The 26,223-nt window shown below is 40.0% G+C and overlaps 2 protein-coding genes across 2 annotated transcripts in view; both read right to left on the reverse strand.

Moving 5' to 3' along the window:
- Positions 1–2,616: 2,616 nt before the first annotated feature.
- Positions 2,617–4,191, reverse strand: LOC146331356 (transmembrane protein 233). The gene is made up of 2 exons (XM_084729955.1): positions 3,543–4,191; positions 2,617–2,971 (listed from the first exon to the last, which is right to left on the reverse strand). Exons 1-2 carry the CDS (start codon positions 3,726–3,728, stop codon positions 2,747–2,749), a joined length of 411 nt encoding a protein of 136 aa, XP_084586081.1. The 5' UTR covers positions 3,729–4,191; the 3' UTR covers positions 2,617–2,746.
- A 1,864-nt stretch (positions 4,192–6,055) lies between these two features.
- Positions 6,056–26,223, reverse strand: part of LOC146331357 (RNA-binding protein Musashi homolog 1-like) — a 33,656-nt gene continuing 13,488 nt past the window's right edge. Inside the window, exons 5-14 of the mRNA XM_084729967.1 lie at positions 24,384–24,425; positions 23,818–23,910; positions 14,901–14,949; positions 13,221–13,303; positions 12,892–13,009; positions 11,459–11,539; positions 10,638–10,694; positions 8,909–8,968; positions 8,559–8,713; positions 6,056–8,437 (exon numbers count right to left, since the gene is read on the reverse strand). Coding sequence (XP_084586093.1) covers positions 8,396–8,437; positions 8,559–8,713; positions 8,909–8,968; positions 10,638–10,694; positions 11,459–11,539; positions 12,892–13,009; positions 13,221–13,303; positions 14,901–14,949; positions 23,818–23,910; positions 24,384–24,425 — 780 coding nt within the window. The 3' untranslated portion in view covers positions 6,056–8,395. The remainder of the gene's footprint in view (positions 8,438–8,558; positions 8,714–8,908; positions 8,969–10,637; positions 10,695–11,458; positions 11,540–12,891; positions 13,010–13,220; positions 13,304–14,900; positions 14,950–23,817; positions 23,911–24,383; positions 24,426–26,223) is intronic.

A 26,223-nucleotide genomic window follows, 5' to 3' on the forward strand; every position in this document is an offset into this window, starting at 1 on the left:
TCATTTTTCATCTTGTTCTCTCTCGAGTTTTGCTTTGGTGTGACATCAAAGAGGTGGCACTACAAACACACTGCATTTCTCTTTCAAGTAATGGGAGATAATAGTACAAGATTACTGCCAAAGCTAATTGTCCAAGTGCAACAGAATAACTGCTGAAACTTGGCAGCAGGCCTGTTATTACATCAGAGGCACTGCTTTGAATTGCACCTGCATACAGAAGATTGGTTTGACAGAAACGCAAACAGTATTTGTTTTGTTTTCTTTTGTTTTGTGTATAGCATGTATATATAATTTGGTCCTTGAAGGTCATTGTTACCCTGTGGATCGCTGCCCACAATTTATGAAAGCGGTCTGAAGGGGCCGGTGAATAGCAACAATGAAAAACCGAGCTGAGGTGAAATTGGATGCACAAGATAAGTACCTTCCTGCTTGAACACATATGAATCATCGCTTTATTTCCTCCCACTTTTTATGACACTTTTCATATGTTTCAGTTACCTCGCAACAGGGTCACTTCTGCTTGACCACATGACATGCCTGCAGCACGGAGGGGAAATCTTCTATATTTAGTTGAGGATATACTATTACATATCAAACTACATGAAAGTTTCTCAGCGAGGCAGTTTGCAGTTCAGGGTTCAGGGAGGTTTCTAAGTGAATTAGGGTGAAAAGGAAATGATTCAAATGTTTGAGTTAGTTTCTGTAAATAATTTTAATAGCTGTGCATTAAATCCTTTGATTAAGATTAAACTAGGAAGATCTTTTGATTGAAACTAAGATTAAAAAGCAGGGTGGGGTATCTGAGTCTACAACAGGTGTAGATGATATCAAAGACATGTAATATGATCTTTTGATTTGCGTTTGATTTTATATGACAGCTTTGATGCCAAGTTCTGCTACAATCTAGAGCCATGACATGTCATATCAATCCACACAGGAAACGCCGTGGCACTGTAAACATGGGAGCATGAATAGTCTTATTCTCTCACTGACGAGATAGAATTAATCAAACGTGAACTGTTTCCAGGAAAAGGCTGAAAACAGTGTGTGTTGTTAAAGGGGCATCTCAACAATTTAGTTGTACGACTCACAAAAGGCAGATTTGAAGAAGAAAAGGCCAAGATACTACTCTCAATCCCTAATATGAGCCAAATTTAAAATAACTCTGATGACATCATCAGGCTATTTAATGACATAAAATCCTAATTCCTTTTTGTTTGACTGAAAAATGGTCTCGTCACACCAGAGATGAGACCAAGACCTTAAAAATGACCAACGTTGAGAACTGCAACCCTAAAGCACTCATAAGTGACAATTATGGGATCATATCTTACTAAATGCCAAACATATTGTACCAGTAGTACAATTAGAGAAGAATAACACAGTCAGTGTCATAGTCTAACATTGGCTAACATTAGCCACCATAAGCTACTGGCCATAACAGACCATGTATGACTGAATTTAACTTTTATCTGTAAGAGGAAGAATGTGTCATTTCTTCTTTTAAATGTTTCGTAGCCTCACTTTAAAGACGTTATGCAACTGTGTTCACAGGCTGAGATGGACTGTTTGCAACAAGTAAATTAATATTCACTTGTGAAATTTGTTGAGTGCCTTTTAACAGTGAAAGAAGAGTCAGAACAAAATGAACCAACAACAGATTTATTTATACAGTAATTCTTAGACGCAAGCTTTATATACAGCAGGAAATAATCTACAAATGTGTTTAGAGCTAATTGATAAGTAGTTTGGTTTCATTAAAACACTGTAATCAGTCAACCAACAACAAACATTTTATAATAATGAATATAAATGTTTAGAGCAACAGAGTATTAATGGAAATAAAAGTGGTTATAATTGTTTCCTTTATTTATCAAAGCACTCTAGTCAACAGAATTTGTTGTTGTTAATCTTATCATGTATAGACAGTTTATTGTCATCATTGAAATGTTTGAGCAAAACAACAGTAGTGAAAATACACATCGGGGTCACAGTCAAAAATCTCCTGTAAAACATGGATTCCCTGCACATTTGTAAAAAGCTGCCTTCTTAATTGAAAGCGCCATCAGCGTTAATCACTGAAACATATACATTCACCAGACTTTATAGTCCTTGAGTGTCCATATGAGGAACAGTAAACATGAGAAGACGTGAGTCGAGTCCTGTCCACTGGCAGACAGGAAAGTATGAACCAACCATCCAGAGTTTTCTGCTCAGGCGTCTTGTTTCTCTCCACTTCCACAGCACTAACTAAAAGTCCATCTGCAACACATTCAAGTACATTCAACAAAGGATGCTCATATTAAACAATATATTTTAAATTAAATCAAATAATTGATACCCACAGGAGACAAATCTGCCAGAGTCAATTTGTAAAATGTACATTTTATTTAATTTTTATGTACAATTATAAGCTGCCATTCTCTTCTACAGTTTCCTCCTTCCTTCCTAAATGAGTAATTATGAAATAGACAGTCATATAAACATGTAAACATGTAAGAAGTTTAGGTTTCCACAACTCTGTACCATAAAGGAAGATTATGGAACAAGTATAATAATTATAAGAGTACTTTCAGTGAGTTGAAATAGGCAATTCCTTCCTATGAAATATAGCTGTATCAAATTAATGTGAACATGTCATTATGATGCTGACAAATGCCACAAAAATAAACCTTTTAGTTAGTCTGCATTTGTAGAGAAACTTTTCTACATAATTTTATGCCACAATAATAATATATTGATTTGTTCAGAAGCCATTTAAAGATTTAAAAAATAACCACATGATAATGATCATGGAATATTGATCATACTGCCCAGTCGTCGGTGTGTGTCTTACTGTGGTAAAATGAACAATGCAGCTGATAGCGATGATGAGGAGGCCAATGATGATGGAGGCAACACCAACGTAGAGAGCGTTCCTGCCCAGCCGCCTCGACCCATCATAGTCACCACAATAATAACTGTTCCTGGACTGAGAAGAAGAAATCACTGATACACATGCAAACTGTCAGTACATTCAAGCATTTTAAAAGCTGTGACACTAACAAACCTGCTGAGTGTTTGATCAGTCCCAGAACTGTAAAACCCAATAAATGCTTTTCAGAAAATAAGTTTAAACTAAGCAATTTTTAAAAACTTTTAAAGTGCTGTCTGCAGCGACCTGGTCACATGGATTAATTGTTAAATTAGCAGGCCTGCAGACAGATATCCAGTCTGGTAACAGAATACATTCTCTTCACAGTCTGGTTTGTAGTTTGGCCTCTGACTGAATGTTCAGATCATCAGTTTGCAATGTGTACATTTTGTTTCATTTTCCAAAACGGAAGATCAAGTGGGTTTGTTGATGAGCAGAGCAGGTGTGAGCGACTGGGTTACATCTTAGTGTCCAGCACACTGACTCACAACACAACAACATGGCAGAACAGTGAATAACTAAAACACACTGTGAATCATTTATTCCTGAATGATACATATCAGTATATCTGTCTACCATGAGATGAGGACATATATGTGTAAGTGTTCCATGTGTAGTCCATGCTCACCATGATGGAGAAGACCAGGGCCACAATGTTGACGGGGTACGCAGGACAAAAGCAGGTGAAAATAGTCAAACAAAGGTAGCTACGGAGTGGAGGCGGAGATTCCTGTTCCTCCATAGAGGCACGGTCCAAAAAAGCGCTCCCACTCAGGGAACTTTTCACTTGTGGATTAAGAACTGCAAGAGCCATTATACCTCACAGCGATGAAACACAGTCAGTGGATGGAAAACATCCAAATCAGAAAGAGTGAAAAGACACAAAAATAAGCAAAAACTTGAAATGACAGAGGTCCAACTTGAGGAGTTGAAGTCCCACATTTAACTAAAAACCAGAAGTTGTAGAGTCAAATGATTTAATAAGTCTGATATGTTGTGTGTTGGTTCTAGTCGTCCGTCAAAGCTGGAAAAAAAATGAAGTTTGTGGGGAGAGAGAGGGAGCAGGAGAGAAGTGGGAGAGGATCAGTAACCCTGCTGGCCTCCCTCCAGGACACTGCTGAAGTGTGAGGCATCAGACTCTGTTTACCACTGCTGGCACCTCACACAAACACACAACATGCTGATACAAGGAAATGATCCCCATCAACAGTTCAGTGCCATGAAACGCATGTGAATGTTGTTAACACAGGACAACATTTGGATTATACATTATACAAGAGCCAGAGATCCTGCTGTGTCATTTACCATTCTCTGTAAGATTTAGGGCCATTTACAGGCGGGATAAGGCAGAAAAGAAATCTAATATTAACTCAAGTGTGTTTTCAACAGTGTATAAAATGAACATTAGAATAGTTTTCGTTACCTTGAAGTGAACTGTTAATATCTGCAGAGGGCACAGGTCTTGTTTCTACAGTAGCCCAGAACAGACAACCCAAACACTGGCTCTGGAGGGAGCCTTTCATGTTTTTCACGACCACTCTAGGCTTGCCTACACGCTTTTCGAGCAAGCTGGTCGTACAATTTGTTTATTCCTGGCATTAACGTGTGTCTTGGATGATCAGATCACAAGTGGACGAGTACATCGGTTCACAGCTGGCCGTGGAACACATCTCTGCATGCATCTCGATCGACCACTTCAAGTGCAAATAAACACATAGCTTCATAAATTACTTTTATAAAGACCAGATGCTTTGCTGTTATCCAGCAGCCCAAGAGTAGTAGGTACTATGGGACAAATGGATTAAATGTTTTTTTTTTACACAAAACAAATGTATAATATTTGCCTAATTTACAAGAAGGTCCAAATAATTTGTCATAATTAGAGATTCAGAGTTTTTTTTCTTGCAACTCAAAAATTGCAACAAAACTGAGTTTTAAGACTAAGATGTAGCCTATATTGTTTACTGTTTACAGTAGAAAATTAGTTTACTGTCAATAACAGGCTGCCCTCTTTTCATAAATTTATCACATCAAATCAAAGTATCACATTGCACACAGTGCGTTCACACAGGTGAAAGAATGTGGTCACGTGGCCCAGACCACCTCTGAATGTTGTCTGAGCAATTGGATCGGATCTTGAATATGTCCACAATGTGTCTCTGAATGAGGTGCATTCACACTGAGCTGTGGACTTGTCACCGGATCACCAGAAGATGCGTAAAGCAGAGGCCTCAGAGGCAGATGCATCAGAGGCACTGGAGCCATGAGAAAAGCTAGTAGACATGGCACCAGGGCCACAAAAGGTCGGAAGAAGTAAAAGTACACAGAACAATGGTAGCAGTCAGCTTTACCAACCCCAGACATCAGTATTTATCATACTGGGAATGAGATTTAGCAGTCAACTATCTCTCTGGTGTGTTTACATATGGCAACTGACAAATCCTGCTCATTCTACATCAACATAAACTGTGAACAATGCATTTCACCTGTGGCTTCCTCAGGTTCACTGAACAGAATCACATGAGCACCCACAGGTGTGATGAATATTCATGGGTCACATGACTAATTATCAAAGTCATTTCATTTTTTTTCTTTTTCAACATATTTTGTTCAACATTTTTCAAGAAGAAAAAATGTTGATGGGGGCGGATCCTGCGACTGACCAGCACCTGACCCCTGAGACCGGCTGTGCAGAGGCAGTACTGTTTATTTATCCTGCTTGTTCTACCTTTAACTTCTGCCTCCTGTCAGTGGCAGAATCCCTGTGGTGATGCAGAAGTCAGGATATTTTCAGCCGAGGTTCAGTTTAATTAAACCTTTGCTAAATTACCTTTTAGAAAATCACCATAGTGTGCGCTCTGTGCTGGTACATTGGAAATCATGGCCTTCCTGCACTGCTGGTGTGAGAGATGTATATCCCCAGGTCAGATCTGTCTTTTTTCTTCCACTAGAAAACTCAGCAAACTGAGACATTTTCAAATACCATACAGGGGAGGTTTAAGTTGGATTCATTTACATAAAGATCATTGATACAAAAAGGAGTGCAAAGTTAAAAGAGCTCCTCTGCACCTAAGATTACACGCAGTGTGCCTACATACTGTATATAGTGAACCGTATAAGAAAAAAGCAATCGCAATCAAATGCTTTAGAATAATTTATTAGGATTTTAAAATTGAAATTATCAGAAAAATAAAACAAGGAAAAAAGAAAAGCATTGCTGTAAAGCTTGGCGGGGGACAGCCCAAATCTTTAACTTTAACTGAGCTCATGTAGAGCAACAAGCTCCATCCAAAGCATTGGCCCTTTTCCTTACATCAACACAACAAAAGACATCATTAAAATCAATATACAAGGGGAACAAGATCTCAAAACAGAAAAATATAGTTTCTTTTTTTTTCTGAAAATAAGTCTTAATGCCGCAGAATTATCCACACGTCATCTGCTATTACCAATAATAGTACTATTTTCATTTGTAAGGTAAAAAATAACTTATTGCTTTATTGTAAGTTAAAAAGTTACAGTGTTGGTGTCCAGCAGTAGTTTTATGTCGTGTCCCAGGCGGTCTGACAAAGGAACCACCGGTTGGATCAGGAAGTTTTCCGCTGTGCTGAACATCAAACAGGCTGCAGCAAGAAGGCTGAACAAACAGGCTTCTTGTTTTTGCAAAATGTTGAATTTGTTCCAGCTTTTTGACTTTTCCTGCCAGCCAGTGTCGTCTGTACTGAGGTCCCGTATCAGAGCCGACTGGGAGCGAGACCCTGTTCCATTTCTGGTTCCCTGCCCAAACCCCCTCTGTTCACCACTACACGGAGCAGCAACTGTGTATAAACAATAACATGTCGTTTCCAGAGGAGCACGAATTTATTCAAAGTAAATATGAAATGGGAAGGAGGCGGGGGAGAGGAGCTGATGAGCCAAAATGGAACAGGGCGATCTTTTTTTTTTTTTCAGTACCAAAAAAAACGGCAATCGAAATGCTCCTTCGTTGCCAGAAGTAGTTCCATATTACACCTTGATGTATGCGCACAAACACTCACTCATTTACACACACTCAGACGCAATCACATGCACCTTCAATAGTGATAAGAGGACAGAACATGATTGTGATGTTTTCTACAATTGCTTCTCTGAGAATGTCCTTCATTTTGTTTTCACGGTGGAGATCACCGCATAAAAGAACTTTTTAAAAAAGAAAACAATAAACAAAAAAAACATTAAGAAGTGAATCGCGCAAAAAAATATATATAATATTTTCAAAAAAGAGGAAGTCAAGTCAACCCCCGACCCCGTGAACCCCTGATTTCTCCTGTTTTTTTTTTAAGGTTGTGATTCTTCCGTAGTCCATCGTCTTAAATCTGAAGTAGTTTTCATGAAGAAATGCAAGAAATCTGGTTCATCATGGTGTTAAAATCATAGAGTCAAGGTTGCTTTTTCAAGAAGCAAAACAAAGTGATGACTTTGTAACAAAAACTGCTGTGTAACTGAATAAACATGCCAGACAAACTCCTGGAAGTTTGATTTCTCAACAGTGCTGCGCTTTACGCATCGCTGGAGAGCACTGGCCAACGACGTATACATATCATATGCATACTGATAAAAGTAGTGAGATGACCACACATAGTAGTAGATGACATCCAGTCAAATCGCTGTTAACCCTTTCCAAACCAACCAATGACATGCCAGCCAGTTCAGTAACCCCTCCACCCTCCCCTTCACCCCAACGTTTATGTACAATATCTTACAGGAAGACATAAAAACATTGCTTTAAAACCAATTACAGAATAAAATACCTTACAGATTATCATTATTATGTCAATATTAATAACAATATTACAAAGGTTTTGTTTTTTAAAGACTACCAAAATATACATTTTAGGTTTTTTTTTTCCATGTTTCCATGATGCTCGAGTTAAAAAAAGGACTTTGTTGGATTTGTTCTTCCTTTGTTAAAAACGGTTTGCAGACAAAGACCCACCTCGCACGGCTTTTTCTCCCTCTGCTCACATCAGTAACAGCTTTGAAGGATTTCATGATGTAACGACGTATCACATTGAAATAAAATAATAAAAAAAAAACACAAAATAGTCTTCTGTGTCTTTTTGTCAAAGATGACAAATGTTTCCTCAGAGATTTTTTTTTTTTGTTTTTGCAGTTTTCTTTTCTCAGCTTCAAAAGAAAAATAATGGATGACAGAGGAGGAGTGTGTGTGGGGTGGGGGGGGTCTAATTATTAGGCTACATGAGGACAAAAAAGAGGAAGAGATGGGGACGTTATGTTGAAGTGAGATTAGTACAGCAAAACAGAGTTCAGGATTTAAAAAGATATTCAGTCGGTGAGTGGAGCCACAGGGCAGCCAGGAGAGCCCTGTTAGAGCCTGTGGCCAGCCAATCAGTGTTGTTGTGCCATCAGTGGGCAGCCAGCATTTTGATTGGCTCATCAGCAGAGGAGAAAACCCTCCCATCTTCAGTGACCTGAGTCTTCTCAGTGGTAGCCATTAGTGAACGCAGTAGCAATCAGAGGGCCCTGAGGACACACGGACGGACAAGAGAGGACACACTTTCTATTAGCTGCGTGAAGAATATGTGCATCCATGCATGTGTTCAAGTGTGGGGGTGGGGGCGACCGGTGATGGTGCAGTACTTACCCCTAGACCGTGGCTGAACCCTGTGCTGGGGGCGGGGCTAGCGGCGCTGATGTAGCTGCTGACTCCTGAGTCCTGATTGGCTGCAGCATACAGGTCAGCCATTGGTCCAGGGCTGCTGGTTCCCAGGAAACCAGCTGTGCGTGAAGGGGTGGAGCCTGAGAGACAGGGGAGACAAGTCATCACTAGAGGGCTTCACACACAAACATCTAAAAATATTCCTTGATTTTCCCGAGCAGGACATTGTGCATATGTTCTACCTCAGGCAAGCATACAAGTAAATCCACAAATACACACATTCTTTGTCTCAGCATGTCTCTCTCTCTCTCACACACACACACACACACACATACCTCTAACTACTGCTGCTGCTGCGGCTGCTGCCATTGGTCCATATGCAGTCAGGGGAATGGCTGAGGGGTACAAACAGACCAGATTATTGTACAGATGACAGTCTTTGTGAAAATCTCTCTCATACCAGATCGTGAACAACAACAATCTACAGCTGGGTGTCAGCTGACTCAAGCACCTGTCAGTCATCTGATTTAAATCCAGTTGCATCAGTGATATAACATCCAGTACATTCTGACATTAAACTCTTTTAATACAAACAAGCAAAAATAATGCTCATGTTCACGGTAAAAACAAGGACGACAATTCCTAGTAAAGATGCAAGGGAAACTCAGAGCCACTAGATGGCAGTGTGAAGGCAGAGCTGCAGGAGCTGCTTGTAAATGCAGGGGCCATATTCACAAAACATCCTACAGCTCAGAGAAGCTCCTAAATGGCTAAGTTAGAAAAAACTCAGTCAGTCCTAACCTCAAGAGTCCTACATTTTTGGTCGAAGAGTAATTTACAAATCATTTTAGCCCTAAAAGTACATCCCAACTCTGAGACAAGTTTGAGACAGTCTAGAAGACTCCTGCAACAATAAAGACCCGCTTAGTCAAATGCTTTAATTTAATTTAACATGCCGTTTATTTTTATTAATGGGACCGTTCACCCCACACTTAAAAATACACATTTTCCTCTTGCCTATGGTGCAGATTCTCTAGGAGTTTTGTGAAGACCTTGAGTTGCTGAATTTTGGAGACATCAGCCATAGAGATGTCTGCCCTCTATCCACTATAATGGATGGCTCATGGTGCACAAGGCATCAAAAAACACATTTGAAAAACTCATTGATTTTTGGTTGAACTTGTCTGTTCAATTTAATTTTTCATTTCATTTTTCTCCTATCCTTTCTTGTAGCTTAGGAGTTCTCTCTCTCTTAGGAGCTCTCAGCGCCTTTATGAACGGCTCTTAAGAGGAAACTTCACTGGGTACTTTTAGTGCCATTTAGGAGCAGTAAGATAAAGCATTTTGTTAATGTGGCCACAGAATTCACAGACAGAAAGCCTTTTGTAAGGTTAAAGGGTTATTTGTAGAATCACAGGCTCAAACGCTTCTCTGCAGATGCGTTTTCACAACAGCTGAAAAAACATTTGACTGGAATAATCAACCCCTGACCAACTGTCTCCTGTTTTTTGCCCCTAAATACACCATGTGGAAAAGAAAGCTAAATATTGAAGATGGTTAAAAAAGTTGCTTTGGAACCAATCATCTTAAATCAACTAATATTAGCAGAATGATAGCTAACTCAATTGCAGGAAGCTACAAAGCTTGTAAATTTTGCCCAGTTTATCAGAGTAAAATAGTTTATTGTTCTAGTCAATTACAGAGCTGCAACTCTGCAAATTAATCTGTAAGCAATTAAATTCATCAGCAACTATTTTGATAATCAACTAATATTTTTCAGCTTCTCATATGTGAATACTTTCTGGTTTTGTCAATCCTCTATGACAGTAAGCTGAATATCAAACAACAAATTGATTAATCAAGAAAAAAAGATGAAAATAATAATTAAGTGCAGTCATAGTACTGACTATTCCCATCAAAGGAATAGTCTGTTTATAGTAAATCTAAAGGAATAGTTTGACATTTTGGATTTTGGGGTGATTATTCATTTTCTTGCCAGCAGTTTCATTTGACTCTGCGCTGCTGAAAAGCTTTTTATTTTTCTCTCGGTGAGGAGCCACTGACCTGCCAGCTCAGGGGGGTGGGATGATGTCAGGAGGGGGGTCCTCTCTAAATGGAATTCTAGAAACAGAAAAGGTCAAGAGAGAGCGCTTTGTAAATACAGTCACCATCCACCGACCGCACTACAAAGCCACATACACAGAGACATTTAGCCACAGCAGAGCGCTAACATGGACGCATAAAGTCAAAAAACTACTGTGAGGAGGACAGACAGGAAGAAGGTCGGAACAGAGGGGGGTCGGGGTTACGGCCAAATGAAAGGCAGTTACATAAGCAGATCAAATAAACAGAAGAATATAAGAGGAAAACAGGCAAACAGCAGACAAGATATAAGGAGATGTTTTAGAGAAAGAGGAGGGGTTTAGAAAAACAAGTTAAAAATCACACTTTTAAATCTAAAGAGGCTCATCCACATGGCTCTTATTGTTTGTTCAAGTTTCATGACCCCAGCGTTTTACAACTGAATCAACTACATGCTACAGCCTGCATCCTTTAAAGGGAAAATTCACCACTTTATATGTGTAAGTCCACTCAGTGTTGATGGTAAGTGTAGTCAATTGAAGCATCCAGTGATGTGATAGCGATGTAGTTCCTATTAAGGAAGAACCACAGACTTTTTGAGCCTGGATTTCTATTCTCCTCCTCTGGTCAAACCCAGGGGGCATGTTAGATGAGTATTTTTGTCAACTAACACTATGTTTTGTCAACAACAAAAAAAAGCTATAGCCTTAGGCGATGATACACAGCAACATGGACTTCTGAAGCTCTCAGACACAATGCATCCTGGTATGTGTAAGCACTGCCGTAGATATGTATGGACTTACCCGGGAATTGATAAGTGTAACCAGGAGCAATTCCAGAGTAACTACGGCTGGTGTAGGTAGTAGTCTGGAAGCCCGGGTAGCCTGTTAGAAACAGAAAATAATCACCAGTTTAGTTGGCTGAATAAAGAGTCATGAAGACATAAACACGCAAACTCAATGTACATGTTTTGGGAAGATGTGTTGGGTTCACAAAGACACCAAAAACATCAGAATATAGAGCAGGTTATTGGTGTTCAATGCTAACTTGCTATTCTTTTAGCATACATGCTATACTTAGTGATGGCAGGCAGGATTTTCATCATAAACTTTTACTGTCAGTTCTCAACAACATTCAATAAATACAGCTGGTCTCTGATTATTTTTGGAACTACCTAAATAATAATCATTTTAGCTGAATCATTGTACACAGAGCAGAGAAACTTTACAAACTGAAACTCACCACAAACCACAACGCTAACTGTGATGAAAGTGGAGAGGAGTGATAGAAACTGAGGGCAGCGTGACGCCAGACACTGGTTGACATACTGTCAGCTGCCCGGCAGGAGAGACACTCAGCGGTGCACCGGGATTTTATAACTGAATTTTTAGCAGGTACAGCACTTGTATCCAAAGTATGTGATGTCACATAATCATCATCATATTTTATATAGTTAAGCAATTTTCTGAAACAAACCTGTGAATCAGAGCCTTAAGTAAATATGGACTACATGACATTTTGGTGTATAGGTCCTCTTTTGCTCTCTCCAAGTTTATTTTAATTAGCTGCAAAATATTTTGAATTTACAGTCAATCAACTCGTGTCATTGGGACATATAGGACATTTGTATTGCTTTAAGAGGAATTACAAATGAACCAGACCTAATGAGTTATCTCCAGCTGTTACAGAGACCACAGTACAATACAATCAAGTGTCCAGTAGAGGGAGCCAAACAACTACAAATCACTCAAGTAGCTCAGCTTGTTTTCTCAATGAGAACGCTTTCAAATGAGATTTTACTTCATTGTGTAGAGCTCTATTGCCCTTCAGCGTGTGACCTCTAAATTTCTGTTACACTGTAGATTTATTCACTGGAGATGTGCGCGTGAGAATCAGCTCAGAGAAAAAAATGAAACAAATAAAGATACCAATTTCAACTCCAACCATGGGTGACATTCTTCTTATATTGCAGCATAAAGATAAAGAGCATTAAACCGGGATAAAAATTATAAGGAACTTAAAAGGTGAACTGGAGACGTTGATCAGAAATGTGGAAATACCCTTTAATTTAAAGTGTCATTAAAGCCTCTGCTTTAAACCACAACACCTACTGCTTATGAACTAAACCTTTAAGCAGACGTCTCAGTGACTGGTAGGTTTACTGTGTATATGCTGTATTTATATGTGCTTTTGGTACAGGGTTTTTGCTTCGGGTATATTTGATTTGGGATCTTACCCAGCATGCCGATTCCCAACATGAAGGCGTCCATCCCATAGGGCATCACTCTAGAGCGGCCTCTGGCTGAGCCTGTCGGCGTCATCACCTCCTTGGGCTGAGCTTTCTTACACTCGACCTAAAGGAAGACAGGAAATCAGTGTTTATTAATACGTTTGGTAAAAATACTGAGATAAAGACACAACAAGACACTGGCAGAAACTAAATGCAGCTTAAACAAGCTAAGTAAAATGTTTCTTAACAATTTAAACTACAACACTATACGACATGAGCTAGCGGTGTATGTATTGTTAAGTTAGTTTAGTTGTGTTCACTGCTGACATGTGTACCATTTTGTTGTTGATCTCATGGAAGTGGATCTCGCACACTTTTTCCACCACGTCTTCATTCTCGAAGGTAACAAAGCCGAAGCCTGGAAGACACACAAACATACTTTTATTCTAACATTTGACTCACTGACTGAGACATGTTGAAAAGACTAGAGCTGTCACAACACCAGAATTTAATACTGCAACACAATAATTGATTTAAAAAATCATACTTGATATTTCTTTTGACACCACAGCAAAAAGGGGAAAAAGTCCCAGGTACACAAAATATAGTAGATTTTTCTCTTTTTTTAAATTAAAAACCTGCACACTGTGCTTGTGGAGTAAAAGTTACTGAACACTGTCTGGTTTTGCTGCAAGATAAATTTCAGGCATGACAATTAAGACCTGAACTGAACTGAGACCTTGAATGGGCACTTCAGTCGTATCTTTAATAGCCTGGTACTTTTGATTTTATAATTAATGGTGGCATTTAAAACATGAGGTATTAAAAAATATCAAAGTATTGATACTTTTGGTGATCAGTTTGCAAGTGATGCGTTAACGACACTCATGTCATCAACTGATTTAAAAAAATGTGACGCAAACTCACAGGACAGACAGAGCATGCAAACATGGACAGAAGTTTCAGTATGATATAAAAACTTTCTTTGGGTGTGCAGCATGAACTCTATGACCTGGGCTACACTGCTTTTCATTCTTGGTTACAGTGAAAAACAAACAGATAGATCCACGTCACAGACACTCATCTTCCTCGCCATCTCCTTGCAGTTCTCATGCATCATGTTCTCAGTTCCATTTCAACTGGAAAGTCAGAATTTGAGTGAGTCTGAATGAGTCCCCAGTCAACAATTTCAACAGTATGTTGGTGTTCAAGTTTGCTGTCTGCTCTACTGTAAAATGTTCTCAGACTGTTGTAAATTAGTAATAACTAAATGTAAATCATCTTGGCCATTCAAATTAATATAAAATATAAATATATATATGAAAAATATTGCGCATCATTTAGTTTGACATTATATAGGCATCCCTGGTAGGAGAAGTCTCTATTTAAAATGACATTTAATGAATATGAACTATCTTATTTTAATCTCAGTGAACTCTGAGTTAGCTCCTGTGAAGTATGAACTAGTACAACACAGAAATTTTCCTTTTGAAAAGTTCTCTTCAAAGAGTATATTTTCACAAACATTTTACCAGATTCAATATTCCAGACACCGTTACGAACAGATGACTTACGAGTGGATATGACACAACTGTCACCAGCCGTTTGTAAGAGCTGATGACACCAGAACAAGCCTCACGTGCTTCGCCTGTCAATCAGCTGTTGGACGAGGAGCGGGTTTGGGGAGTGGTTTGCCAAAAAATTGCACCCATATTTACTCTTCCACCAATAATTATCACATCCAATCTCTGCACCTCCATCCTGCTTTTCTCCCTCTCCCTGTCTCATTAAGTTACATCCCGGCCTGTAACCATCCTGACCCTGTATCACGACCCTCAGCAGGCGCTGCACCTCTAACTAGCTGAGAGAGGTGACAGAGATAAATGAAGCAAGGCAAAGAGAAAAGAGTGTGATGTTTCCCCCCTCATTTATGAGGACATGTGTGCAGATAGGTGTCCTCACTTAGTGTGTCGACACATGTTAACCTAATGTGTATCATGACTGTGCGTACGTACCTCTGTGTCTGTTGGTAGTTTTGTCAAACATGAGCATGGCATCATCGACCTGTGAGAACAAAGCAAAGAATAAATGAGCTTCGACATATTAACACACACACACACACGCACACACGCACACACACATCATTACACAGCATGGGGTGCCATTGTCCCTCTTTAGCATTGGAGTAAGAGGGGAAAACAGATGGAGAGGGTGGAGGGGGACAGAGAGGGAGGGGTGACAGGTGACAAAGGAGAAAAGAAAAAGAAAGAATGAGGGGGGAGAAAGGAAGAGAGCGATGGGGAAATGAGGGAGGCAGGGAGGGAGGAGTGGGGACACTGTATAAAAATAAAATGAAATACAATCTATCAAGGTGAAAAAGAAGTGAACGCTCCCCGTTCACGAGGTGCTGGAGGAAATTCTTTCCCATTCTTTGCTCTGTCTTTTTCCTGAGTTCTCACAAACTACTCTTTCTCTCCCTCTTTTTTTTCTTCCTTTCATTCGTTCACCCTCGCTGTCTTTCTTTCCCTCACCACAAAGTTTACTATTCCCATGGAGACCCTGTAAAGAATTTCAATTAGAAGAACTTGCCCCCACCCCGACTAATTTCAATGAATAGAATGGAGGGACAGGAGAAAAACAGAGGGAGAGTGACAGAAAAAAGGAGAGAAAAAGGGGGGAAAGAGTGATGAATAACAGGAGTGATGAATAGAAAAGTTTTGATAGACGACAGAAAATCTGTCAACCAACATTTTGGATCAGGGGGAATATATAGAACAAAGTGAACTGGGGTCTTTGTCAACACGCTCTGCCTTTTATTCTCCTTCTCCCTCCACTTTCCTTTTTGCACTCACTCCACTGCCCTATTCATATTCCTCCTCCTCCTCCTCCTCCTCCTCCTCCTCCTCCTCCCCCTTTTCACCCTCTATCCTCCCTCCCTCACTTGTCCTTCACTGGCAGGAAAGTTAGCGGCTTCTGCTCAAGCTCCGAAAAAGCATGAGAGAGAAAAGGGAAGCAGAGGGCCTGGACAGAGAAATCACATTTGTGTTTATTTGTCGTAGAGTTACTACAAGAAGCTTTCATATTTTGCTGATTTTGGTGGCCCCTGTGGAAAAAGTGGTAGTGTCTTCACCAGAATAATCAAAAATATAACGTCAAAAATAAAAATATCTAAATCAGGGGTGTCAAACATACAGCAAACATAAAGTGTGAAAATAATGAGAAGTCATTAATTCCAAATTATAGTAGAAATTAGAGATCTGATTGATCTGCTCCAATATCTGTATTGGGGACTGATATTAACATATGGCATTCATCAGTGACATTTGTGCTTTGGAACATAAAATAACTGACCTAAACACAATGCAATGCATCATGGGAAGTTATGCAAATGAGGGCCACCTCTTAGCTTATCAGCTGCACATGTAAATGTCACAAGGGAGAATCCCACAGGGCCCCACAACGGTTACACCATTACAAAAGTTACATTACACAAACTACACAAGCTTTCCAAACTGAAGTTCAGTTTCAGTCTCATGTAATATAATAATACTGATAAATAATCATAGACATCAAGACAAAAAGAGCTGGTATCGGTGTAGAATCAGTGTCGGCAGATACCCTAATTCGGAAACAGAATTCAATCAGAACTGGAAAAAAAGCAGATTGTCACATCACTAATAGAAATCGCGTTTATTTTTCTTAAGACAAATCAGGCTGGTCATTATCTGTTGTGTAAATCCTAACCCTGTGAATTGTTTTCAGTGTTTTTCTTCTTTACACTAAACACAGAGGAAAATTGGGAGGTGTTGTTATTTATCGGTTATTATCTCCCTGACATCACACTGGGCTGTACTGTATGTGGCCCATGAGCTAAAATAATCCAAATAAAAAATCTCCTGATTCTTTTTAACTGGCTAATGTACTACTCAGTGTAACTTTGGCTGGGAAAATGTAAACTAGTTTCATCTAATTTCAGGGAGAATATGATCCAGTGGCAGCCATTAAGTAGATATATCACTATATAGAAACAGCCAGTCTTTGCACCGATGGTCTCCTTAACTTATGTAGGTCATAAAAGGCATCAGTATTTAATTGAGAGTGTTTCATAAGCAGCTAAAAAAAATCCTTGTAGCAGTTTTAACTAAAAAAATCACAACAACATTCAGAAAAATCTGCCACACAGCCTTCCTGCATCACATGGAAACACATGTGGAGTATGACTACATGGCTATTTTCATTAGGCAGTGAGCACTGAAACTCTAACCAGTGTAACATGAGTGGCAGAGGCCTCTGGATGACTAGGCCATCCGATTTCTAACCTTTACCTCAGATGAAAAACACATCCGCGTCTTCTGCTCTGATTGAGATCGTGCCTGTGCTTGTAAAAGTAGAGAGATTTTTGGATTTCCCTTCCTGAATGATGAATAAAGGAGCAGAACAAGGTTGCTTCTACAACCTCCCTGACCCTTTCAACTCTCATCCTTGTCAACGCATGGAGCAACCCCTCCTCTTTCTGTCCTTCATTCAGTTTTTATCCCCCCCCCCTCACCGCCACCTCACCCACCTCCTCTCCCTTCATGCTTTCCACCCTTCCGGTCGTCCAAACTCAATGACACAGCAAGAGAGCCAGGGAACAGGACAGTACGTAGACAGCTGCAAGCCAACATGTTATCATAAGAGTAGAGTTACACTGCACAGCTAGCCGTCCCGTTAGCATTAGCAACATCTATTCTGGAACAGATGACTGGTGGTTACCAGTCCGAGGAGCTTTTGAAGCCAGATTTGAAGCCAGGAAATAGATAATATGCTGCACAGTAATGCTAACATGCTTCATCTGATTGTCCTCCATTGGACTACAATGGTGTGCTGCCTTGAGAAATATTGTGTCACGTGTGTGAGCTTATGCTGTGGTCGCAACACCAGCCCCTTGCCCTTGCCAAAACCAATAAGAAGACGATCTCCGATGTCCACTGCCCAGGGTGCTGTAAGACAATCTGATTGGATAGCTGTGGGGGTCTGAGATTGGCTTAGCAGCGGCTCAGTCGCTAACTAGTCAGCACACATGCAGAGAGGGAGAGTGAAGAAAAGTTAAGGTCATATTCTCATGAAGTTCTGACATTCTCAGATGTACCGAAAACAAGGGTCGCCTGTGATCATGAGCAGCTTTTTCCAAGAGCAGCGTTCAAAATATCCAGTTTTAAGTGAAGCGTGCAGCCATTGTCTGAAGAACAAGCGTTTGCTGACAAGTCCATTACACTATTTTGCGAGATTATGAAAGGTGGCATTCACATTTTTTCCCCTTCTGTCTCCTCACATCTCCCTCTTTCATTCTCTCCTCCCTCTCCGGCCATCTCTCTCTAAACAGGCCAGCAGACAAAGTGTTCAGTCAAGCCTCCTAATCGCCAGCTCACATGGGTGAGTGGAGTCCCAACTTTTCCCGTCTGCCCCGTCCATGCTGCATTTTTCATCTTATCCACTCCTTCCTTTGCTTACAGCTCAGGCCTCTTCTCTCATTTGGTTTCAGAAGGCTATAAAAGAGGTTTTACAGGGCTCAACAGTCAGGATTGCCTGTCTGCAAGTAAAATGCAAGGCAAGTGGTAAAAAACTATTAAACTATTCTGATAATCATTTAATCATGACACTTATGTTTCATGCAAAAATGGCAGAAAATGCTGTTTCTGGCCTTTCAAATATGAAGATTTCCTGCTACATTTATTAGACAGTCCCTCCAATAAGTTATTTGATTGTAACATTAAACACATATTCAACCAATCCCAGTGGATTTTGCACAACCTTCCAATTTTGTCCAACTTTTCCACATATGTGACCAACCATCGCAGCTTCCTGCAAGTTCCACCAATCATTGCAATCCCTGCACGAACGCCATGCATACACTTCTCAACGAACCCACTCAATGTTTCATTATGTACTGCTTTTTTGTATTTTTATTTTGTCACCGGTACTGAAGAGAAGACCAAGCATGGCATCTTAACTGACATTTATCAATGCTCGTGCACATATTTTGTTAGATTTTTTCTTAAATCTTGAGACTTATTGTTAAGGTTACTTAGAACATTCAGAACAGAGTGTGATTTTATTCTCCCTGAAACAAGTTGCATTTGATTTTTTTATGAATTGCACAAAAAACAACCTTTTTTGTCATTTTCATCGGTCCCTGCAATTTCACTGCAGAAAATGACTAAAAAAAGCTTTGCAACATGCATCGCAATTTTTTAGAGAAGCTACCATGAAATCAGGTATTTTAGGCTACAACAATCCCCCCCAAAAAACCCTGAGAAATCCTGGAGGGACTGATTATCATATTAAACTGAATATCTTTGGGTTTTTGACTGACAGAACAAGACATTTAAAAACGTCACCTTGAACTTCGAGAAACCGGGACGGACATTTTCACTATTTTCTGACTTTTTCTAGATGTTGCAGCTCTAGATGAAACGCGACAATTAACTTTTGTCTTTGTTGTTATTTAATAAGTGGTAATAAATAAAACACTTGTACATGGGGCAAGTAAAAATTGACTTCAGGCACATGGATTCCTGACCCAGTTGAGGACCCCCTTGAAAACCAGATGGTGCATCTCAAGGGGTTTATCCTCTTATTAAAATTTTGAAATGAAAACTTGCCCGACCAGGCAACATTGGCCCCTGTTTTAATAGCAGATTTTTATGTTAGGTGCTTTCAGGAATGCAGTGCAGAGAGGTGGGATAAAGAGCGTGAAAACAGGGATTTCTCCTGGATTAAACATAATTGACTGTACAACCGAAATGCCTGAAATGCTAATTATCAAATTACCTAACTGCAACACATTTTTCTGCTCCATACAGGCTCTGCGTTCAGCCTCGGCCAAAAAGAAGGGAGGTGTTTCAGCTCTCCACCAGGTTGAGGGGGGATTACTGGACCTTCACCTCAGGATTCAGACGTATTTCTCACACAAACATGGCAGCTGTGGCCTGGAGACATTTAGCAACAGGAGCTCAGATTTGTTCAGTTAGGAAACCACATATTAACATGTGACTCCTCCGTTTGGTCCAAAACACCTGATGTATCAACTGAGCAGTCAGATCTAATGTGTAAAGTTTGTGTAGGTGCACTTTCAGAAGTATACTCCAAAAAAATAAACGACAGCACGAATCAAAGAGTTGCAGAAAATGCATAGTGCATTCTGTGTTTTTCTTTTGCGAGGCGGTGCCACAGTATGAAAATAAACAGGACACTGAGTCCTACTCCATCCTAACCTGCACCTTGTAACCAGGCTCGGATAATAAACAAGAAATACCTCCCGCTCAGCAGGAATGCGCTGTGGGATTGGCGCTATCCTTGATACAGCTTTGGTCTCACGTGTCCAAACAGTCCAAATATTCCCTCATCCTGCGGAGGGAGTGTTGTCTTAGATATGAGTGTCTGTGATCACCAGGGAGAACTGATTCGGCACAGAGCTGCCATTTTATAAAACACAGTCAGGAAGCGTGACACATGTCACAACATGCACCTTACACTGAGTTTAACTGTATGATGGTCACATATGTCATCTAGGCCGGGCAGGATCCACAACCCAGAATTAGAAGACGTTATTTAAAGGGATTATTTGAAGTGGGGTTGTATGAGGCATCTATAGTCAGTGTATTATCTATAGTACCCCGTTTGGAGAGGCTAAGCAATGAACTGCTGTGGACAGGATCAGCAACAAATCATATTTTAGCCACTTAAAAGGTCTACCTAAAAAAACACTTTAAGAGTACGCTATATTTAAAATATTTCTCCAACAATATTTCTCCAGTGTAATTTCACCTCGTAGAACAAAGAGTTGCTGGTCTACTGTTGCCTTGATCAGTTATAGTTTGTTTGTGTTGGATGACTTTGGTGAATCCAAACCCTGAAGTCACAACATAACAAAAGCAAATTAACAGATCAAGACAGCAACAGACCAGCAACTCCCATGTTCTGAAAGGAAAAATGACTGATTTTAACTATGGAGTTTGGTCAGTTTGGAGAAAGTGATATTTGGATGATATAACAGCAGTTTCCTATTGAAAACACTGTCTGACAGCGAAGTGGTGAAAACAGAGCTGCAACTATTAATTGATTATGAATCAACTATTAAAATAATCGCCAACTATTATTGTCTGATTTCAGTTTCTTAAATGTGAATATTTTGTGGTTTCCTTTATGACAGCAAACTGAATATCTTTGGGTTGTGGACAAAACAAGACATCTGATGACGTCACCTTGGGGTTTGGGAAACACTGAAGACATTTTTCACCAATTTCTGACATTTCATAGACCAAACACCTAATCGATTAATCGAGAAAATAATCGACAGATCAGTCGACACTGAGGATAATCTTTAGTCGCAGCGCTATAGTCGTCTCTGCTACTCCATACTGGGGGGTGTGACGACCTCTGTCTACTGTAGGTGATACACTGACTATTGATTGAAGTGCCTCGTACAACCCCACATCAAAAAATCCCAACTATCCCTTTAAATCTGAACTAGCACCTGAAATATGGTAATAACCCAAACATGAGTCAGAGGCCAACTGAGAGAAAACACAGCCAGACGCGAGGCAGAAGGAGGTTCGTGCTGTTAATTTCTTCCAACCCATTAGGCCTACATCCTGAAGCGATGTTCATTTTCAGACTCTTTCCTGATCACCAGCAGCAGAACTACACGCTTAATGTTTGTGACAACTGGATCACCGGCTGTGAGTCAGTCCGTACAAATGTATGCAAGCTCCTCGCCTCCCTCTGCAGCGATGTCACTGTCACACTTTCATGCGTGCACACACACACACACACACACACACACCCCTCTTTCCATTCATGCAAATACACACTTCTTACACATTTTTTAAAGGAAACAAAAAAAACACTGGATTACAGCGGGACAATGGGCAAAAGCAGGTCACCACGGCAACAAGCTGAGAGGGACTGGAGGAGCAGGGTGTGTGTATGTGGGATGGGAGGGGAGTTGGTGTCTGAGGTACTGATTTTGTGTAAGGTGGGGGGGGGGGGTTGTTACAGGAGCAGCTGTTGCATTTGATTAGTTAATACTGAAGAGCCTGAACTCCACTCAAACACACTCCCAACCACCCAAAGTAGCAGTTAGCTAAAAAGTAACCCAATATTTCATGTCTGATGGATACTTTCATACATTTATGGCTCATCAGATTGCTGTTTCTCCCTTTCACAGTCACTTTTCCTCCTCACTATCTCAACATTCCTCCTTTTCTTTGCCCTTCAACCCTTCCGAGTTCCCCTCCCTCTCTCTCCATGGGGGGTTGCTTCTTCCCTTTCAGTCCCCCGCCATCTCTCTCTTCTCCTTCCCCTCCTCTCTCTGCTTTTTTTTTTTCCTCCACCCTCTCCACGGCCACTCATCTGTCTCCACAGCATGTGTTTGCCTTTCACCAAATTTCATTCAAAGGAGCTGAGCAGGACAAAATGTAAAGCCAAAAACACTAAAGATGTGATCGGAAAAGAGCAAAACAGCTAACAAAAGAGATAAACTAACTAACTAATACTGTGGCTGGCAGAGCAGACCATCAGTGACCACACAGCATCTTTCTTTACTTTCTTCTAGTTCTTTCTCTAGTTCAGCCCCCATGTTCCCCTTCTTTTCTTTCTTGAGATGCTGCGCTTTTTGTACTTTTTTTTTGTGCCTCGACTCAAATGAAAATTGGAAAGGAAGTTAAAAAATAGAAGAAAAACAAGATAAAGCTAAAAGATGTCAAAGGGATATGGCCAACAGATTAATATAATCGATCAAAGGCGCACAGTCCATTAGAGCAGTGATTTCCAACCAGGGAACTTGTACCCCAAGGGGGCACTAATGCAGTTGCCGGGGGATACGTGGAAAGATTGCTCAAGTAATTTGATAAAATAGAAGTCATGATTTGATTTTTTTTTTAAAAATGTCCACTATTGGGTACAGCTTTAACACCTGAACACTACAAGTTGCGACTAAGAGTGTGTGAGAGGAACCATGTGGAGAAACAGTGTGAAAAGGCAGACATTACCTAAAAGTGATAGATGAATGATTTAAATATAGCTAAAAAAGTAGCGAATAAACTGGAGAAATATTTAGTTAGTGGATAAATGACTGAAAGAGCTAACAGTAATGAACACAGTATTGAACCAGTGAACTGAAGTAGTGCTTATTAGTACAACTGTAAATGTAAAGTGAATGAAACAGTTAGCTGAAAGTAATGGACACATGGTTAAATTAGTAAAATAAAGTAAAATGGTTAAAATAGTGAACACTGTCTAAAAGTAATGGATAAAGTAGATAGCTAAATGAACAATGTAATGGAACCAGTTTAGTTAATTTATAGTAACAGATAAAAAAATTAAACAGTTAGCTAATGGAAAAATGACTGACATGCTGTAGCTAATAGTAACGGATAAACCACTGAAATAGTTGGCTAATGGTAAAATGACTGAAAAAGTTAATAGTAATGGACTAAATTTCAAGTTTTAAATAGTCAGCTAAACGTAATGGATAACTGTTGAGATAATTAGCTAACGAAAGGCATGCACTGTTGAAATGGAAAGCTTAAAGTAATAGATAAATGGTTCATACAACTGCCAGGTTGTAGCGCTGTAGAAAAAATGCAAACTTCACCAAACCAACATAATTAATAGTTTCACTGTGTGAAAAAATAATGTCACATGCACCATTATATACACTGTTATATGATTACTGATTATTTAAATAATATCCTGTTTAAACTCGGTGTGAACACGTCTGTGACACGATGATAGGGGGTTGTTGATGAAGGAGTACTTGAGTTCATCTGACCAGACTGTGGGTCTGACAGAAAAGGTTGGGAATCACTGCACTGAACGTCTGACCGACAGGAGCTTCTCAAAGAGTTTGATGGCTACAAACAGACGCCAGATTTGTGTTTAGTTTACCTTTCCAAACTGGTCAAAGTAATGCTTCACATCTTCGATGGTGGTATTGACTGACAGTCCTCCGACAAAGATCTTCTTTGTCCTGGTCACCAACTATAGCAACACAGAAGAAGAAGGCATCGTTTAGCACTAATCACATTAGACAGGGGGTAGATCCAGCTGATAAAGAGACTTGTGTTTGTTGGTGTTTATCTAATCTTAGAGATTTTCTTAAAGTCCTTCGGAGCACTCAGTCTATTGCCCTCCTGTTTAAAGTCTGCTACATTCAGGGCTCGGAGGTGCGTGCGTACAGGTGAGTGTTTTGTGTAGAAATTCATTGACGTGTGTGCCAGGAAAGAAATGAGTGCATGTGTGTCTGTTTGTGCAGAAGATGTTGGCCGCTGGCGGTCGGGGGTTGGGTGGGGTCAGGGTAAGGGGTCACGGTGTCAGGATGGACAAGTGGATTGTCGCTCCTCTTTGGTCACTGCCTGACTCTAATCCCAGCCAACCAGAGCTGAGTGATGAGGGCTGACAGATGACATCATCACTACTCCGCCTTGCCGTTAACCCCTTCAGGGTGCACTCACCTTTGGTTGAGCCCGGCGGGGAAATGCCACCTTTGGGTCGATCTGTAGGGAAGAGATGAGTAGAGATGAGATTTAAAACGGCAAAAACAGAGGAAAAACGTGCCTGTCCTTGAAATTATAGACACATTTTAAGATGTCCTTCTGTGGATTAGATTGCAGTGCTACTTTATTGCAGATATTTAGAGGATTCTATTGTGAGCTATTGTTAACATTTGTTTTACCTTCTCATTGTTTGGAGATGCACAGACCCAACAGCTGTACGTGTAAAATTAGTAATAATCATCGCAAAAGGTTTTTTTCTCTTTTCTTCTGGTCTTTTAAAAAAACAGTTTGTGGTAAACTATTAATGTGGTATCCCTTTTATCTTTGCCACAAATTCGAGCTTTCAGGAAGGTGCCCAAACAGATATGCATTGTTACTGAACCAAATAAATATTTCATAATTTCTATGTTATATATGTTTTTTTTTAGTTCATAATTCCAATTACAAATATGGAGCAGATGAAAATCCATTACCAAAAAACATCTTTTACAGCTGAGGTCTCTGAGTCTCCAAACAGAAATAAGGATCTTTTTGAAACTAATCTGTTTTAAGAAATTCTAATGAAACTTGGAATAAGGTAAAAAGTCATAAATTTAATATAGTATGAGTATTAATCAGGGTTAATATTACAAACAAATATTACATTCTGTAGCTTTTCAATATTATTCCTTACATATTCAGATCCTAATGCTCAAAATGTTTGGAAGTACGTATGTTTTTGCGTCAAATGTAGATTTTCCCAAGCCCTTCTAAAAGCAAAAACAAAAAGAGCAGGTTTCTGCATGATGACTTTACTACATACAAACTCCCTAGGTCAGGGGTCAGCAGCCTGTGGCTCTTTTGTCCCTCTCCAGTGCCTCTCTATGGCTTTAATGTTTGGATTTGTTTTTATGAATTATGAATGTGCATCATGGCCAACGTGTACCACGCAGTGCCTTTTTCACTGATTTTGCTGGTGGCTAGTCTGAAGGCTTCCTAGGCTAGCTATGGATGCCAAATCCAGAAGAAGAGGTGTCTCAGAGGAAAATAAAGAATATATAGTTGGAGCTCCAGAGAGTTTTGTTTTTCTTTTTTGGCCAAAAATGGCTCTTTTGATAGTAAGGTTGCAGACTTCTGCCCTAGGTTTTGGTTGGGTAGGGGAGGCCATCAGTGCTGTAACCTACGTCACTACTTTTTGCTAACGGCTGAGTGGGAGTTTCCATTTGAAAAAGCCAGAAAAGAGCACAGATGGATTCCTTAAAAAAAAGTTAAACAGAGAACAAATATTTTCCTGTCTTTTCTGAGACTGGGAGGTAGACCTCTTCTTACCCAGAACACCCACCATTAAAATGCCCCCCTCCCCGCCTCCCCTCTCCTCCCACAGCTTAAGTTTCTTTGAGCAAAGACACCAAATCTCTACCTGCTCCGGATATGTTCTTCAGTAGCTGATCCTGTGCAGCTTGTGTAAACTGACTTTCGCTCTGGGCGCCAATGAATTATCACACTGTTAACTAACTAGAATTAGTTACAACACAGAGCCTCTAAGTCTGAACCAATCTGAAGGCCTGCATGTCCAAAAATAGCATGTATGCTAATCTGCGAGTATGTATAGTAGACCCTTGTTTGTGCAAGCCCCAAAAAATCCAAACACACCAGCCGAACAAACAGGCGTAGGGAACAAAATACACAGTGAGACGTGAATATGTACATTTACGAATTGACACAACTAAATGCATCTTAAGCCACAAAACTAGACAGAGCGGGGCGGTCTGGAATCCAAGATGAGCATTTAATATTCTGAATACATTTCAGATGGATA

Source organism: Lutjanus erythropterus, chromosome 2, assembly GCF_056507025.1.
Source record: "Lutjanus erythropterus isolate fLutEry1 chromosome 2, fLutEry1.hap2, whole genome shotgun sequence".
Classification (NCBI taxonomy): Eukaryota; Metazoa; Chordata; class Actinopteri; order Lutjaniformes; family Lutjanidae; genus Lutjanus; species Lutjanus erythropterus.